A 17,615-nucleotide genomic window follows, 5' to 3' on the forward strand; every position below is an offset into this window, starting at 1 on the left:
AAAAATAGGCTATCAAAAGAAACTATGAATGTATAACTGCCAAATCAAACAATATCTGTGTATCAATTTCTGCACATCAGTAGAGAAGTTAGGATAATTTATAGTTATGTTCAATAAATTATAAGTGTACTAGAAGCATGGCTGCTCACTTCTAAGCCACATATATAAATTGTTCTTTTTTTCAGAGAGGCAGTAATAAATGCAGAACTCTTTTTCCATTTTAAAATTTATTTGAACATTTTATTGGGAGTTCTTACAGATATTATTACAATTCATAGTTCCATTAGATCAGGTGTAGTTGTACAATTGTTGCCATCATCATTCACAATCCATTTTCTTTTTTCTTGAACTCCTTGATACAAGCTCTCCCTTATCACCACTATGCCATCTCCCTGAGCCCTTGATGAGTTATATATTATGATTATTATTATCATTATTATGGAGGGTTTTTTTGCCATAACTTGCCATCCAATTAACCCATTCACCGAAAATTCTGATGTTCATTCCCTTCAAATGGAGCTATACAGTCATCGTTCCTATCAGTTCTCCCAAAATATAGGATTTTTTATTTATAAGAGTTAGAGGCAGAAGTTTAAATATATTCAGTAAAATTTAAGTGTATTTTAATAACTGTTTCTAATTAAAACAGTAATGCATTAAAAATGGCCATTAAAAAAGAACTCCTACAAATAAAATACTTTACAGTGAAAGGTTTTTCAGTGCTCATCCAAAAATAGCCAGTTACTAATTTTCTTAAGGATGCTCCACAATATAATCTATATATATAGAGAAGACCTCAGAAGTTTCTTGGAAAAATTCCATCATCTTTAAATCCCATTTTTCCTTTCTTTTGTGTAAATTAGGTGTGGGTTTACATTTCAAATGATCACTTTTGTATTCAAATTTAAACAATTTATCAAACCTCCCTTTTTTCTCTTCTCCCCTCCCCCCTTCAAACAAGTTAGCATCTATCTACCTTCTAGTCTGCTGCTTCTCCTTGCTTCCCTCCTCCTCCTACTGCTGGTAACCATCAAAGTCTCTTTCTTTTGATATGAAAATCTTTGTCTTGATTTTTCCTTTTCTAACAGTAATATCATATCATATTTGCCCTTCCCCTTTCATGATTGACTAACATAACAGCATAATGTTCTCCAATCCAACCATACCATGAAGCATTTCAGTTTCATCGTTATTTTAAGCAATATGTACCGGTAATAGTATTCCATTATTTGTATGGATCAAAGTTTATTTATCCATTCTTCCACTGATAGGCATTTAGATTATTTTCATCTTCTTGCTATTGTGAATAGTGCTATGATGAACATGGGTGTGGTTCTAACTGTTTGTTCTATGGCTCTTATTTCTTTAGAGTAATTTCAAGTGAAGGACTTGCTGACTTATATGGTATTCCTTTCCCAATTGTTTGAGAAAATGCCATGCCACTTTCCACAATAGTTACACAGTTTTTCAGTGCCACCAACAATGTATGAAGGTTCCAATCTCTCTGCACTCTTGCCAGCATTTGTTATCCTTTGTTTTATTGAACTTTGCTATCAATCCTGGCTTGAAGTGGTACTCCATTGTTGTTTTTACTTGTATCTCTCAGATGGCTAGTAATTACAAGCATCTCTTCCTGTTTGTTGGCCATCTGAATGACTATTTGGGTGAACTGTCTCTTCATGGTAACTTCATCTTTTTTCCATGAACTTTTTGAAGCCCGTTACATTTTCACACTGTCTCCTTTTTATATAATTATTTTATACAAATTATTACCTACAATATGTACTGTTCTGTATTATACATTTTAAAATTTTAGGAAACATGGGGATTTTGTCCTTATAATTGTATAGTGGTAAATGTTATACATATTAAACAATACATTTATTAAAATGCTAATGTTACTGAATCATTTGTGACATCTAGTACTTCAATCTATTTTTAAGAGAAGATGATTACCTTAATGTAGCTTCTATATTCAGATTTTTTCGTTTCACACCTAGATTTAACTATACCCAGTTTTCTCCAGGACGCTTTTGTCTTCAGAGGGGGTTGTGGTTAGAAAATTAAATCTGATCAGGAATAAAGTAGTCAAGGTAGTGAAGGAAGTAATGCAACTGGCATCTATTGAACACCTATTATGTAGCAGGCTTTTCTTTGGACATCTTTATATGTGATTTCATCTGATCTTATAAAATATAGTTATTATTTCCCCACCTCCATAATGTAGAAAATGAAGTTCAAGCAATTTAATTACTTTGCCCAAGATCAAACTATTATTAAACAATTGAACCTAGCATTGTCTGACTCCTACAAAAAGCTTTTTAATAAATAGTCCTCCAGTCACCCCTCCCCCCTGAAGAATTTACTTCAGAGGACAGCACTGAAACTACAGCTCAGATAGAAGACATGTCTCATCAGAGCACACAGGAGCAAATGAAGGGGGAGGAAGAGAGAGTGGAGCACATCCTGGCCCACCAAGTCTTGAAGATGATATCCCTGCTCAGAGCAGCCAGTGCACAGAGAGGACCATATGGTTGGCCCCATTTTGAGACATGACATCCCTCACTGACCTATAACCCTGCAGGGGACAACACTGGAGGCACAGTGTGGGAATTGCACCCAATCTGACCCCACCACACTGAGGCAAAATACTAAGGGTATGCAACAGAACAGCAAGGGGAGAAGAGCAAGGAAGTCCCAAGGGAATACTAAAAGTAGATTTGGGGGCCAGGGCATAGCACCCCATCAAACTCCACCAGAAAACACTCCTAAAGGTCGATAAACAGACCTTGAACTATTTATAGGTTTTTCTCTTTTTTTTGTCATTGGTTTTTTGTTGTTGTTTTCTTTCCTTTTGTTGCTTTGTTTTGCTGTGTCACGAGTCGCACAATCAATAATTACTTAACACTTTTAGACATTTCGAATGCTCAATTTATTCACTGCAGACACACATCAAACAATCTAAAAATATTTCAAACTACTAAGGATCTTAAAATCAACTTAAACTACTAGGTATAATGATATTAGGGCAAATATAACAGGATAAAGGCAGCAAACTACACACATTATTATTTCAGCATCATAGTTCCAATAAGCATTGCCTTCATCGGTGTACTCACCCCGGTAGAGTTGGAGAGAGCAGGAGTTGATGTCTCTTTGGTTCCCAGCTCTCTGAAAAGTCAGTGTCTCTACCCAGGTTTAAATGGACAACTTGGCTGGCTCTGACGTATTTACTGTCCCAGTGAAGTCTTATTGGGTTTCTCCACACTTTAGGTGGCTTGGCTGGCTTTGGGCATCGGTTAGGTTCAGCCAAGTCTTATTGGGATTTCCCACACTTTTGCGGTGGCTCCTTGGACCATTTGTTGTTTCTTGGCGATGGTCCAACTTCTTGGCTGGGCCCTAATGTCACACTTTATTTCTTCTCTACAATGGAGTTTCTTGTGTTTGTTTCTTTTGAGGTGGCTCAACATCTTGGAAGGTAGTTCAACATCTTGCAAGGAAGTTCTATGGTGCTCTCATCACTCTGTCTTGTTTTTGTACATATTATTATCTCTGCAGGTCTATCTAGATAAGATAGGTGGGATAAACTATCTGGAGGAGAAAACAAAAGAACCAACGGTTCTCTGGGGGTACATGGGAGAGGGGGAAGGTGAGGGACAGGAAGTGGTGTTAACAAACCCAGGAACAAGGGACCAACAAGTGATCCAAAATCGGTGGAAAGGAGGATGTAGGAGGCCTAGTACGGCATGATCAAGGGTAATGTAACCGAGAGGAATTACTGAAACCCAAATAAAGTGGAACATGATAGTGGGACAAGAGGAAAGTAAATGGAAATAGAGGAAAGAACTAGGAAGCAAAGAGCATTTATAGAGGTCTAAATACAGGCATGAAATATGTAAATATATTTATTTATGGTGATGGGGAAATAGATCTATGTGCATATATTTATAGGTTTAGTATTAAGGTAGCAGATGGACATTGGGCTTCCACTCAAGTACTCCCTCAATGCAAGAATACTTTGTTCTATTAAACTGGCATTCCATGATGCTCACCTTCTCGACCCAATTGCTGAAGACAAAGCGGGTGCATAAGCAAATGTGGTGAAGAAAGCTGATGGTGCCTGGCTATCCAAAGGTATAGCGTCTGGTGTCTTAAAGGCTTGAAGGTAAACAAGCGGCCATGTAGCTCAGAAGCAACAAAGCCCACATGGAAGAAGCACATCAGCCTCTGAGATTACAAGGTTCTGAAGGGATCAGTTATCAGGCATCAAAGAACAATAAATCATATCATTGTAAATGAGGGAGAGTGCAGAGTAGGGACTCAAAGCCCATCTGTAGACAACTGGACATCCCCTTACAGAAGGGTCATGGGGAGGAGACGAGCCAGTCGGTGTGCAGTGTAGCAAGGATGAAACATACAACTTCCCCCTAGTTCTTAAATGCTTCCTCCCACCCACTATCATGATCCCAATTCTACCTTACAAAGCCTGCTGGACCAGAGGATGTACACTGGTACAGATAGGAACTGGAAACACAGGGAATCCAGGACAGATGAATCCCTTAGGACCAGTGGTGAGAGTGGCGATACCAGGAGGGTGGAGGGAAGGTGGGGTAGAGAGGGGGAACCGATGACAAGGATCCATATATAGCCCCCTCCCTGGGGGTTGGACAACAGAAAAATGGGTGAATGGAGATGTCGGACAGTGTAAGACATGACAAAATAATAATAATTTATAAATTATCAAGGGTTCATGAGGGAGGGGAGTTGGGAAGGGAAGGGAAAATATGAGCTACTACCAAGGCCTGAAGTAGAAAGCAAATGTTTTGAGAATGATGACGGCAACAAATGTACAAATGTGCTTGACACAATGGGTGGATGAATGGATTGTGATAAGAGTTGTCCAATAAAATGATTTAAAATAAATACATAAAGTCCTCACGGTGCCTAAATTACTTCTATGTAAGTGACACTTTTGTTGCCAGTTGAAATTATGTATAATGGAACAGCAATAATCTAAAATACTGTTAAGTACTTAAAATAATAATCTATAACTTATGTTCATTCATGCAGATTTCTCTATTTGTTTTATTAGTGGTGGTTTCCCAATCAGCAATTTTTTTCCTAATGAGAAGAGAAGACAAAGAGGAAATAGCTAATAAAATGGAACCCTTCTGTTTTCTAAATTGAAAACTAAAACAAAGCTCAGAATTATTGAAGCAGAGTTGAGAAATTGAAACAGTTCTGCTACAAAAGGGAAGAGGGAAACCCTCAGTTTGCGAACAACAGTAAACAGAGTGTAGACTGCAGATTGCACCCAAGGAAGGACATGTACCTCCTTAATTTTTTTTCTTTTATACATATGTAGCATATAAGCTCAACACATGCATAGGATATGGTCGTTCTCAATACTCACCCTCATGTTGTTGCTTTGGCTTGCTCATATATTGTTTGTATGTGTATGGCTTTTGATATATGAAATCTCAGGTAGGTAAATCTACAGAGACAGTAACTGGATTAATAATTACCTTGGGGCAAGGCAGAGTACTTTAGGGGTGGGGGTGGAATGAAGAGCTAGCAACAATGAATATGAGAAAGAACAACATATTCTGAAATTGATTTTGGTGATGATTACATAACTCTTAATATGATTGAACTACTGAAGTCTATGATGTGTGAATTGTATGCCAATAAAATTATTTTTAAAACATCAATAGGATCTGTAGCTATCAGGACAGGATTGTGACACTTATCTGTGCTAATTTTCCATTCAAGACTCGAATCTTCTAAACAAATTCATGATAAGTGATTTTTGAGCTTATGGCTACATACCTTTCAAAATGAGCCAGTAGGGACTGCTGGTAAAAACAGCATGGAACTTAGAAGAAGGAGACCTACATTAAAGTTGCACCTCTATCTTTTATTAGCTGTGTAACTTGATGCCAATCTCTAAACTTATTGGAACTCAGTCTCTATAAATGGGGAAACAGTAAAACCTTCTCTATTAAGAATTAAATATATTGTATATAAAATGCTTTTGTAAATGCCTTTTCCTTAAATTGATAATAACATTCACTGTCACCTTTATTTATTAGTTCTTTATTTTAAAGCAATATTTCCCAAAGTGAACAATACATCCCTAGAATGACCTAGCAATACGCTCCTAGAATTCCATGCTGGAATGACCCACGGAGGCTGAAAAAGCACATATTTACACTGTATTCTGGAACATGGGTTATAATACAAAGTTTTTTTATTACCAGGGAGCTGCATTTTTTTGTTTTGTTTTATTTCTGAAAAGGGAACAGTGGGCCAAATAAATTTGGGAAACTATGTTTTAGATAAGGCAATAATTTATCTGCTACTCTACATTAGCATCCCTGCCCAACCACGAGTTTTTCCTAATACCATGAATTACCCTTTTCTTTATTAATAACTCATATTATTTTATAAATTGTTGTTATGTGTTTAGTTGTTCATGCATGATTTGTATAAATCCCTAGACTATAAACTCCATGAGTAGAAGAGCCTTGTCCTCTGTAGTCCTTGTTGTTAAAACAGTACTTGATGCAAAGGAAGGAAGAAAAAGAGATAAAACAATTATGATTTTATAAAACATACAGTATAAAAACTTTTCAACACTTCCTTATTTTTTAGAATTTCAAGAACCTTATGCTGTTGTAGTGCTTCTGGAGAAAGATCTCATTGTAGTTGATCTGACACAAAGCAAGTAAGTTATCCATGTGAAGATTAATGTTAGTTATTTTTAACTCTATTAATTATAATTAAAATATAGAAACATATTTTATATAACTGATATTATTTAGATGGCTAGCATTGCTTATGTCAACATTGTTTTTATAAAATTTCAGAAATCTAATTTGGTTCAATAATTAAAACTAAACCAACATATAGTTTGGGGAACACTAGAAAATTGAAAAAGCAGAAAGTAACCCCTAATTTTTGAGGCAAGTATTTGGAGAATCAGGACATATAAAGTTTCTGCAGTTCCTTAAGCAAAAACCAATGTAATAGAAATTGTACAATTTAATGTTTATCCATATGTTAGTCTATTGACTAAGGAAAATTATATAATAGAAGCATTATTGAACTACTAACACCAATATTACAAAAGAGCAGGATGACAAGTGCAGAGAAGACAAGGGTTATTTTTTTAAAGTAAAATAAAGTACTTATTTCTAAAACAAAAAGACAAAACCAGAAATTGGGTGCTATCAAGTCAGTTCCAACTCATATCAACCCTCTGTACAACAGAACAAAACCACAGAATGAACCTATGCCATCCTCATAATTGTTCTTATGATTGAGCCCATAGATGCAGTCACTGTTTCACTCCATCTTCTTGGAGGTCTTACTCTTTTTTGCTGACCCTCTACTCTACCAAGCACGATGTCCTCCAGGGACTAGTCTCTCTTGATAACACATCTAGAGATGAATACAAAGTACATCCTTGCCTTTAAGGAACATTCTGGCTGCACTTAATCCAAGACAGATTTGTTTTTCTTTTGGCAGTCCACAGTACTTTCAATAATCTTTGCCAGCATCACAATTCAAATGTACAGCAAATTTACCCAATGCAATGTGTTGTTTGATCTCTTTACTGCTGTTTCCATGAGCATAGATTGTGGATCCAAGCAAGACGAAATCCTTGACAACTTCAATCTTTTCCCCCTTTGTCATGATAATTCCTACACAGAAAGTAGAGGTGCTAATCATCAGCAATTATCAGGATTATATGTGTATACCCTGTGCCCTTCAGGAATGGCTATTTACATGTGGCTCCATCTCACCACCATTCAAGTCTTGATATGCAACTTCAAGTCAGCTCCAAGTTCCCACTCGCATCTCACCATCCACCACTGGAGGCTTGCTACACTACACTAGCCCTACCCTCCTAGCAAAATGATCAGTGTCTACCCACTCTATACCATTATCTCTTATATAGACAGCATGACCAACTCCATTCCCTCTTCTTGTTCATTGCCATCAGCATGCTAATATACTCTAGCATTTCCTATCTAGGGAATAGAGGATCATTCTTTACTTGAGTTTTTTTTTTAACATTCCCTAACCCACAATTTTTCTTCTAGCTCCTTACATTTTCAGCAGAAGCTTTGTACATTTTCTCCCCTTTATCTCAAGTAAGCTTCCTTTTTCCTCCTTAATTTAACATCTTATCTGTCAGAATCGGAACTCAATGATCACTTCCTCTAATAAAAACCTTTCATTACTATATACTTTGATCAAACATATTATTGGCTCTCATAGTTCCTATATTCCCTTACTTCAGAAAGCTTGACAATAATGCAATTTTGCATGTATTGTTTAAAGATTGCCTCCCTACTAAACAATAGGCCACAGGAAAGATGGACTGTATCTTAAAACAAAGTAGACATTTAATAAATTTTTGTCTAATGCATACAAGTTTGAATTTTTCTTCACGTTGAATTTATAAAGATTGGAATGAAGGATCTTCTTTATGCTGATTTGCAGCATGTAATATTTCATTGTTTTGAAAGGGATATATGATTTGAAACCTATAATTATTCTAATCATGAATTCTGCCTAATTTCTTTTTTTTTTCATTTTTGTGTCTTTATTTTCTTAGTTCATCCTCCCATAGTAATGCTCTGAAAGGCATAACAGTGTATATTGTACAAAGCATTTGAAGAAAATACCTCAATTTGCTGATTATTTCAAAATGAGATTACAAACAAAAAGAAAACAAATCAGGTTCCTCAATAAAGGGCAAAATAACTGAATACAGTCTCTTATTTATTCTCTCTTTTTAACATCAGACCTAATTTCATTTTTATCAAAATAAACCTGATTAAATTTTGTTTGTATCTAAAATGCTATACCTCTTCCTCTAAGAATTTCTAATATAGACTTTATTCAAATGTATTCTTCTGATCTCACCAGTATTCAACTGCTCTTTTTCTAATTTGGTTTTTGTGCTTTATTTCATTATCTAAAACCCATCAAGACCCCAATACATTATCTTTTATACTCTCTTTATTCAGTATACATTTATCACTAGGTTTTATTACCTTGTTTAAGTATGTGAATTGACACTTTGCTTGCAAGTGTTTATCTAGACTTTCAATCCTCTCTCTGATATTTCCATGTCTGACATACTATTTTCATTGTCTATTATGTGAAATTTAACATGTACAAAGCTGTACATATATTCTTCTTCCCTCCAGAGAGTCTCTCAGCCAAGTTTAATATTAAACAAGTAACTGCCTTGGAGTTCTGTCCAATTTTTTCCTTTTCTCTTAAGTTTTCTACATGAAGAAAAGCATTATAGCAGACGAATTTCCTTTTTCTTGAGTTTATATCTTTATTTCCATTTCTACAGCAAACAGATTATACTTTTACTTCTGAATTTAACTCCTATAGTAAAATTTTAGTTATTTTTTCTCCCTTTAGCATCTTTTCCCTACTCTTTGCCTATATACTAAAATGATTTTTCGAAACATCTAAGACTCTGTTCACCTTTCCTGTCATTGTTCCCTCTTGCTTTTATCAAATCCTAAATTGTAGGTCTGTTCTTCGAGATGATCAATTTATTTTACTTCTAACTCTTATGTCTCAGGAATATTTATAATTTCTACTGTGATACAGGGAATCTATGATTTGTCTGCTTGAACCTACTTGCCATTTGCTTAGTGGAGCCAGCTTCCTTCTACCTGTCTTTGCACATACTTCTATTATATTTGATACCACCTGTAACCTTTCAGATTGGTGAGAATAAACCCCTAAATTGACACATACACAGACACACACCACATTTTCTGAAAGTTGACTGAAGTTCCTAATAAATAGGGGGATGTTTTTATTACCACTCTCTAATTATATCATCTGTTCTCATTCAGTATGGGAGTAGATGCACCATAGATTAATACAGACTACCTCCAGCCAATTGAAGGTGTCTGTGTTTGTGTTGTTCTAGATCTAAGAACATAATTTCTTGCTAAAGCAGATCTTTTTGACACTCTAGATTATCATTATCATTCAGATAGCCCATTTTATAACATAGTAAGTTTAATGCAGTATAATGTAAAAGATTACCTCTTTTCAATCCTAGTTTGATTTTACTGGTCATGTAATCTCTCTTGCTTAAGACACATTGTAGTTTATTGCATCCATAAATCTTCACCCCAAATTTTCCCTAATTTGCACAGCAGATGACCTTTAAAACACATTGTCTAATACACACATACAATATTTGAATTATTCTTATAAAAAAACAAAAAATAAGTCAACATTTACTAAAATATATTATTTATAAGCATATAATATACATACATAGAGTTGTACACAAAATACTTCATTAATAATCTTTTCAATAGCTGGTAAGTCAACTGGTTATAATTTATTTTGTTTTAATAAAATCCTTTGTATCATTTTATCAAAACTATATTATAGTGGGATGTGAAATTTGGGGAAGAACATTAATATGTTAAAGTATTATTCTATCATTATTCATATGATATTGTATAGATTACTAGCAATTATGTTAAATTAATATTTTAATTTAGTATTTCCCTATATTAGTATTTTAGTATTTCCCTATAAAAATATTTATGATATTAATACATTTTCTTTATCAGTTTTCCAATCTTTGAAAATCCGTATCCCATGGACATTCATGAATCACCAGTTACGTGTACTGCATACTTTGCTGATTGTCCTCCGGATTTGATTCTAGTTCTCTATTCTATAGGAGTCAAGCATAAAAAGCAGGGATACAGTAATAAGGTAAAAGTAACAATTACAAATAACTTTTCTTTGATTTATGTTCATATCAAATAATCATATTTTCTCAAAAAATCATATTTTTGTTTGGTTTCTTTTCTTAATTTCCTTAGAAGAGGAATTGAACTAATTCATTTAAAGTTATAAATTGCCATCTGTGAAAAGTTATAAAATTCAAATTAACTAAATGCTACATAGCTATAAGACTAAAGATGATAGATGTCCTATACAATTACATACACGTTACATAATTGAAGTCCTGGTGGCACAGTAGTTACAGAGCTTGACTGCTATCTTGAAGATTGGCAGTTTGAAACCATGAGTACTGCTCCACAGAAGAAAGATGTAGCAGTCTGCTTCCCAAAAGAATAAACTTAGAAACCCTGTGGAACAGTTCTACTCTGTCATATAGGTTGCTATGGGTCAGAACTGACTTAACAACAATTTGTTTTGGGGAAGTATATAATCACATACTAAAATATACATTTATATAGTAAATATATACTTTACCATGTATTTGATGTGCAATACATAATTTTTTATTATTTTAGTTATTTTAAAAGAAATTTAAGTTAATTTTTTTCTGACTAATCAGTTAATAAACAACCAAATGTTACCAAGACATGCTTATCAAAGTGATTTTTTTTTCCTCTTTTTTCAGTGATTTGTTAAATAACATTCTAAAATTTCATTTTTCTATGTTTAACTATAAGATTCAAATACCTGCCACTGGAACAGACACATATTATGATTTTTTTTTGTTTGTACAGGGCTGTTAAGATGCCATGAGGGCACTATTTATATTCTATTCTATGTTAAATGACAGAACCAGGGTTTGGTAATGTGCAGATATGTAGTACATGTAGCAATATTGTATTTGTAAACCATAAAGTTTTATTTCTGAAAATGAATAATGTTGACTAAAATACATACTTTAAAGAGAATGGAATTGTACCTTTTGAGGTTTTTATTCAATTAAATAATTACAACAGTCACAACTTGCTTTTTATTATTTTATAGTTATTTATTTATAAGTGAGTCTTTTATTGTTATTTTAAAATACATTTTTACTCTAAATTTCTAATTCATTCAATTAGAAATGAAACATATTTTTCCTGGTTACTCTCTTTAGGAGTGGCCAATCAGTGGAGGAGTTTGGAACATAGGAACCCAGACATATCCAGAAATTATTATCACTGGGTGAGTAGAATGTGATTTATGAGGTTATCAACTCATTAACTGCAAGGTATTTATTGAGTTTTAACATTCTCCACTTAAGTGTGCTCTATGCAATCAGTTTAAATGAAAGTTAAAGAATGACACCACTTTCATCAAGATTATAATCATAATGAAACATAAAATGGAACACTAGAAATATAAATTACAATAAAAACAAGGATAGGTTATAAAAGTAGGAGGAAATATCGTCAAGAAAACTTCATACAGAAATCTTAGAATGGTAATTGTAGAGAGGCCTTATCACCATTTCTCTTATCTCCTGCCAAATTTAGAAATAACTACTTTATATCTGATCAATGTTTACTTAAAATATGGTTCAAACTCACTTCATGATCTGATAATAGAATGACAAGAAAAGTATAATTATATTAGAAATTAAATTGAAAAGATAATAAGGATTTCTGCTTTCAAAAAGATGGAAAAGTACTTTTCTTTACCATTCCTCTTCTTAAATACACTAAAAACCTTCAACATTTTATGTAAAATTCATATAAGGTAACTCTGAAAGATAGAGAAAAGTCAGCTCAGACCCTTAGAAGCTGGAAATGCTCTGGAGTAAATTCTGTAGGGTGGTTTGTTTGTTTTTACCCTTATATATCTCAGTATTGGAGAAAAAGCTAGAAACCCAGATCTATCGATGAGAACAGTAAAAAAATAAATAATAAAGAAGGAAAGGAAAGAAGACATCAGTTCTGTAACCAAAGGGTGAGAAAGAAAGGGGTGTTTTAGGCAATAAGTATTCTCCTTTAGTCAAATACCACAGAGCAAGCTGTAGAACCACCCCAGCCATCCAGGATAGGCTCAATGGGTGACCTAGACTTTTATCCTACTCAGGTTGTAATTAGTGCCGAGTTCTCTGCAGTATGGTATCAAAAGGGTGGAGTAAAAATCTGGGACTTTCATCTTCCCTGGGCAGAAATGAAGCCTATCCTCTGTGATGGCAGTGGAAATCATGTAGGGAGCTGAAATTTTTTTTAATCATTTTATTAGGGGCTCATACAACTCTTATCAAAATCCATACATACATCAATTGTGTAAAACACATTTGTACATTCATTGCCCTCATCATTCTCAAAACATTTCCTCTCCACTTAAGCCTTTGGAGTTAGGTCCTCATTTTTCCCCTCCCTTCCTGCTCCCCCCTCCCTCATGAGCCCTTGATAGTTTATAAATTATTATTTTGTCATATCTTGCCCTGTCCGATGTCTCCCTTCACCCAATTTTCTGTTGTCCATCTCTCAGGTCACATATAGATCCTTGTAATCGGTTCCCTCTTTCCAACCCACTGTCCTTCTACCCTCCTAGTATTGCCACTCACACCACTGGTCCTGAAGGGATCATCCACCCTGGATTCCCTGTGTTTCCAGTTGTATCTGTACCAGTGTACATCCTCTGGTCTAGTCAGACTTGCAAGGTAGAATTCGGATCATGATAGTGGGGGCAGGGAGGAAGCATTTAGGAACCAGAGAAAAGTTGTATTTTTTATTGTTGCTACATCGCACCCTGACTGGCTCATCTCCTCCCTGAGACCCCTCTGCAAGGGGATCTCCACTGGCCTACAAATGGGCTTTGGGTCTCCACTCTGCACTCCCCCCATCATTCACTAAGGTAAGATGTTTTTGTTGTGATGATGCCTTACACCTGATCCCTTCAACACCTCATGATCGCATAGGCTGGTGTGCTTCTTCCATGTGGGCCTTGTTCCTTCTAAGCTTGATGGCCACTTGTTTACCTTCAAGCCTTTAAGACCCCAGATACTATATCTTTTGATAACCGGGCACCATAAGCTTTCTTCGCCACATTTGCTTATGCACCCATTTGTCTTCAGTGATCCCTTCGACACCTCGTGATCACACAGGCTGATATGTTGTTCCATGTGGGCTTTGTTGCTTCTGAGCTACATGGCCGCTTGTTTACCTTCAAGCTTTTAAGACCCCAGATACTATATCTTTTGATAACCGGGCACCATAAGCTTTCTTCACCACATTTGCTTATTCACCGCTTTGTCTTCAGCGGTTGTGTCGGGAAGGTAAGCATCATAGAATGCCAATTTAACAGAATAAAGTATTCTTGCATTGAGGGAGTACTTGAGTGGAAGCCCAATGTCCTTCTGCTACCTTAATACCAAACCTATGAATATAGGCACATAGATCTATTTCCCCATCCTCATATATAAATATATTTGCATATGTACATGTCTTTATCTAGACCTCTATAAGTGCCCTTTGCCTCCCAGCTCTTTCCTCTATTTCCCTTGACTTTCCGCCTGTCCCACTATCATGCTCAGTCCGCACCAGGGTTTCAGCAATTCCTCTTTGTTACATTATCCTTGATCATGCCCTACCAGGCCTCCCACACCCACCTCACCACCAATTTGGATCGTTTGTTGTTCCCTTGTGCCTGGGTTTGTTAACACCACTTCCTTTCCCCCCACCTCCCCCTCTCCCATGTCTCCCTGGAACTGTCAGTCCCGTTGTTTTCTCCTCCAGATTGTTATCCAGCCTATCTTATTTAGAAAGACCTGTGGAGATAATAACATGCACAAAAACAAGACAGAGCAAAACCAAGCAACAATGTACAAGAAAACAGCAACAACAACAAACCTCTGACAAAGAACAAATTAAAACACAACAAGAGAGAAAAGCTTGTAGTTAGTTCAAGGATCGCTGGCCTTTAGGAGTATTTTCCAGTCCAGTCTGTTGGGGCACCATGCCTGGGGAGCTGAAATTTTTACTCCCCTCTACTCCATTCATGAGGAGTAATAAGAAGCCTCACCACTTATGTGTAATCAAAAATGAAGTAAAGGAGAAATAAGGCAGGACTGAACATATTTCAGAAATTAATGACATAAAACTACAAATTTGGCATAAGACATGAATCCACATATTCCACAAGCTGAGCAAATCCAGGCAAGATAAACCAAAAGAAACTTACTTTTTTGTCAAACTTCTGAAAACTAAACACAAAGAAAAACATCTTGAAAGCTACAAGAGAAAAATAGCATCTTACCTCTATAACAAAAGCAATGTAAATGGTGGTGGGCTTTTGATCAGAAACAGTCAAAGGCAGAAGGACACCTGAATATTTTTCAGATGGAGAGGGTGGAATAGAGGAAGAGGAAGAGGAAGAAGAAGAAGAAGAATTATTAATCCAGAATCCTATGTTTAGTGAAAATATCCCTCAGCAATGAAGGAGAAATCAAGACATTCTCATCTAGAAGAAACTAAGAGAATTCGTCAATAGAAAACTTACAGTAAAAGTAAGCCTCCTCACAGGAATTTCTTTAAGCAAAGAAAATTTATTTTAAAAAGGAATTTTGAAACATCTGGAGTTGAAAGAATACAATAAAACAAAATATCTATAATATAATAAGTTTTCCTTCTCTTTGAGTTTTCTAAAATATGCTTAATGGTTGAAGCATAGATGGCAATAATATAGTCTGCTGTGTTTCCACATATTTATAGAGAAAATATTTAAGAAAGTTATAAACAGGAGAGGATAAGTAGCTGCTAAAGGGAGGCAATGTTTACCTATTGGTTTTAAACTGGCAAAATGACACAAGTATGTTGTGATAAGTTATGTGCATATAATACCTAAAGCAACCACTATAAGTTATACATCAAAATGCAACTAAAAAATGAAATTCTAAAAAAAATTCAATCGATTCACAGGAAGGCTGGGGGGGAAAGAAGAGAAAATAAATAAAATGGCGGACTTCAGACATAACACATCAATAATTACATTAGATGTAAATGGTCAGAACACACTAATTACAATACACCTAATGGAAGACACAACACAATTGTATGCTGTCTACAATACACCCACTTGAAATATAAGATTGAGAATAAAAACATGGAAAATGAAGGAAATAAAATTAGAAATGGCTGTATTGATATCAATAAATTTGGCTTCAGAGCAAAGAAAATTACCAGAGACAGAGAAGGACAATAAATAATGATAAAAGGAGCAATTTGCTAAGAGGAAATAACAATCATAAATGTGTATTACAGAACAACAGAGCTATAAAATTTGTAAAGCAATCAAACTGATAAAACTGAAAAAAAATGCATAGACAAATTCATAATTATTTTGCAGACTTCACTCCCCCTTCATCAATTAGTATAACAAGAAGAAATAAAATCAACAGCAATTATAAAATACCACCATGTGACAGTAGAATCTAATTGATATTTAGAGAACATTACAACCCAAAATAGTAATATAAACTTTCTTTTTCAAGTATCAATGGAAAATATACAAAGATAAATAGCATCCTGGCCCATAAACCAAATTTCAACACCTATAAATGAATTCAAATTATACAAAGTATGCTCTCCAACCACATTGACTCAAACTACAGATCAAAACCCAGATATTAGAGGAAAATCTGTGACTACACACACACTACACACTACTACACTAAGCACTACACACTTAATATCATAGCAAACCCTAAGCATATCAGGAACAAAACATATGAATAGAACAAACAACTCTACACACATATATATATTAGTTAGACAAAATGGGCTAATTGCTAAAAACACACAATAATCATAACAACCAATCTGACATAGATACACTGAACATCCCTATAAATATTAAGAAAATTCAATTGATAATTTTAAAACTTCCAAACAAAAGAGAAAAATTTAGTTTCATTTGGTTTCATCAGAGAACTCTATCAAATGCCTAAAGAAGAATTAACAGCGTAATCTTTTCCAGTAAAATTTAAGAGGAAAGAACATTTCTCATATGATTTTATGAGCCAGTATGACCTTGATACCAAATCAGAGGAAGTCTCAAAGGGAAAACAGAGGAAAGTACAGACCCTAATTATTGTAGATATGAAACCTCTAATTAGCAAAACCCAATCTATGTCATTTATCATATTAACAAACTAAAGATATATTACTTGATCTTTCAATTGATGAAGAAAGATCATTTCACAAAATTCAACCCCCTTCCATGATAAAATAAATAGATCCAGAAATTTAGGAATAGAGGAGTGTTTCCTCAACTTGATAAAGTGCAGTTATAAAAATCTACAGCTAATGTAAAGCGTGAATTCTTCCCCTTTAAAATTAGTACAGGCAAGAATGTCCATTCTAACTATTCTGACTCAACATAATTCTGGAAGAACTAGTCAGTTCAATATGGTTCCAGAGAGGCCTCAAGAAAAGGAAAACACAGCAAACTGACCTGAACACGGAACACAATTTATCCCCTTAATGTATTTGAAATATTTAAAACAAGATGTAAAGTTGAGCAGAAAATGCTTGCTAGGAGGCTAGAAAATTGGGGAACTGCATGGAGCCTTCGGCAATTTCTTGGTGTTAGAATAATAAAGTTTCAGGGACCATAAGATACCTGAAAGTGTAGATCCTAGATAGACTCCAAAACCAAACCAAACTCACTGTTATCAAGTCAATTCTGACATAGAGTGCAGGAGAAAGATGAGGTTTTCTACTCCCTTAAAGAGTTACGGTCTCCCCAAATAGAGCAGCCAGTCCACAGAGAGGACCACATGGCCAGCCCCACTATGAGATGAGATGCCCCTCACTGGCCCATGGCCCTGCAGGGGACAACACCAG

The 17,615-nt window shown here is 35.1% G+C and overlaps 1 protein-coding gene across 3 annotated transcripts in view; it reads left to right on the top strand.

The window, feature by feature from the left end:
- STXBP5L (syntaxin binding protein 5L) overlaps positions 1–17,615 on the top strand; it is a 372,896-nt gene that overhangs the window by 193,861 nt on the left and 161,420 nt on the right. For all 3 annotated transcript variants that reach the window (XM_045294276.1, XM_004709789.4, XM_004709790.3), the window contains exons 11-13: positions 6,655–6,727; positions 10,635–10,782; positions 11,912–11,979. In XM_045294276.1, the coding sequence (XP_045150211.1) occupies positions 6,655–6,727; positions 10,635–10,782; positions 11,912–11,979 (289 nt within the window). The remainder of the gene's footprint in view (positions 1–6,654; positions 6,728–10,634; positions 10,783–11,911; positions 11,980–17,615) is intronic.

This window comes from Echinops telfairi, unplaced genomic scaffold, assembly GCF_000313985.2.
Source record: "Echinops telfairi isolate 266 unplaced genomic scaffold, ASM31398v2 ScPeMD7_3509;HRSCAF=4178, whole genome shotgun sequence".
Classification (NCBI taxonomy): Eukaryota; Metazoa; Chordata; class Mammalia; order Afrosoricida; family Tenrecidae; genus Echinops; species Echinops telfairi.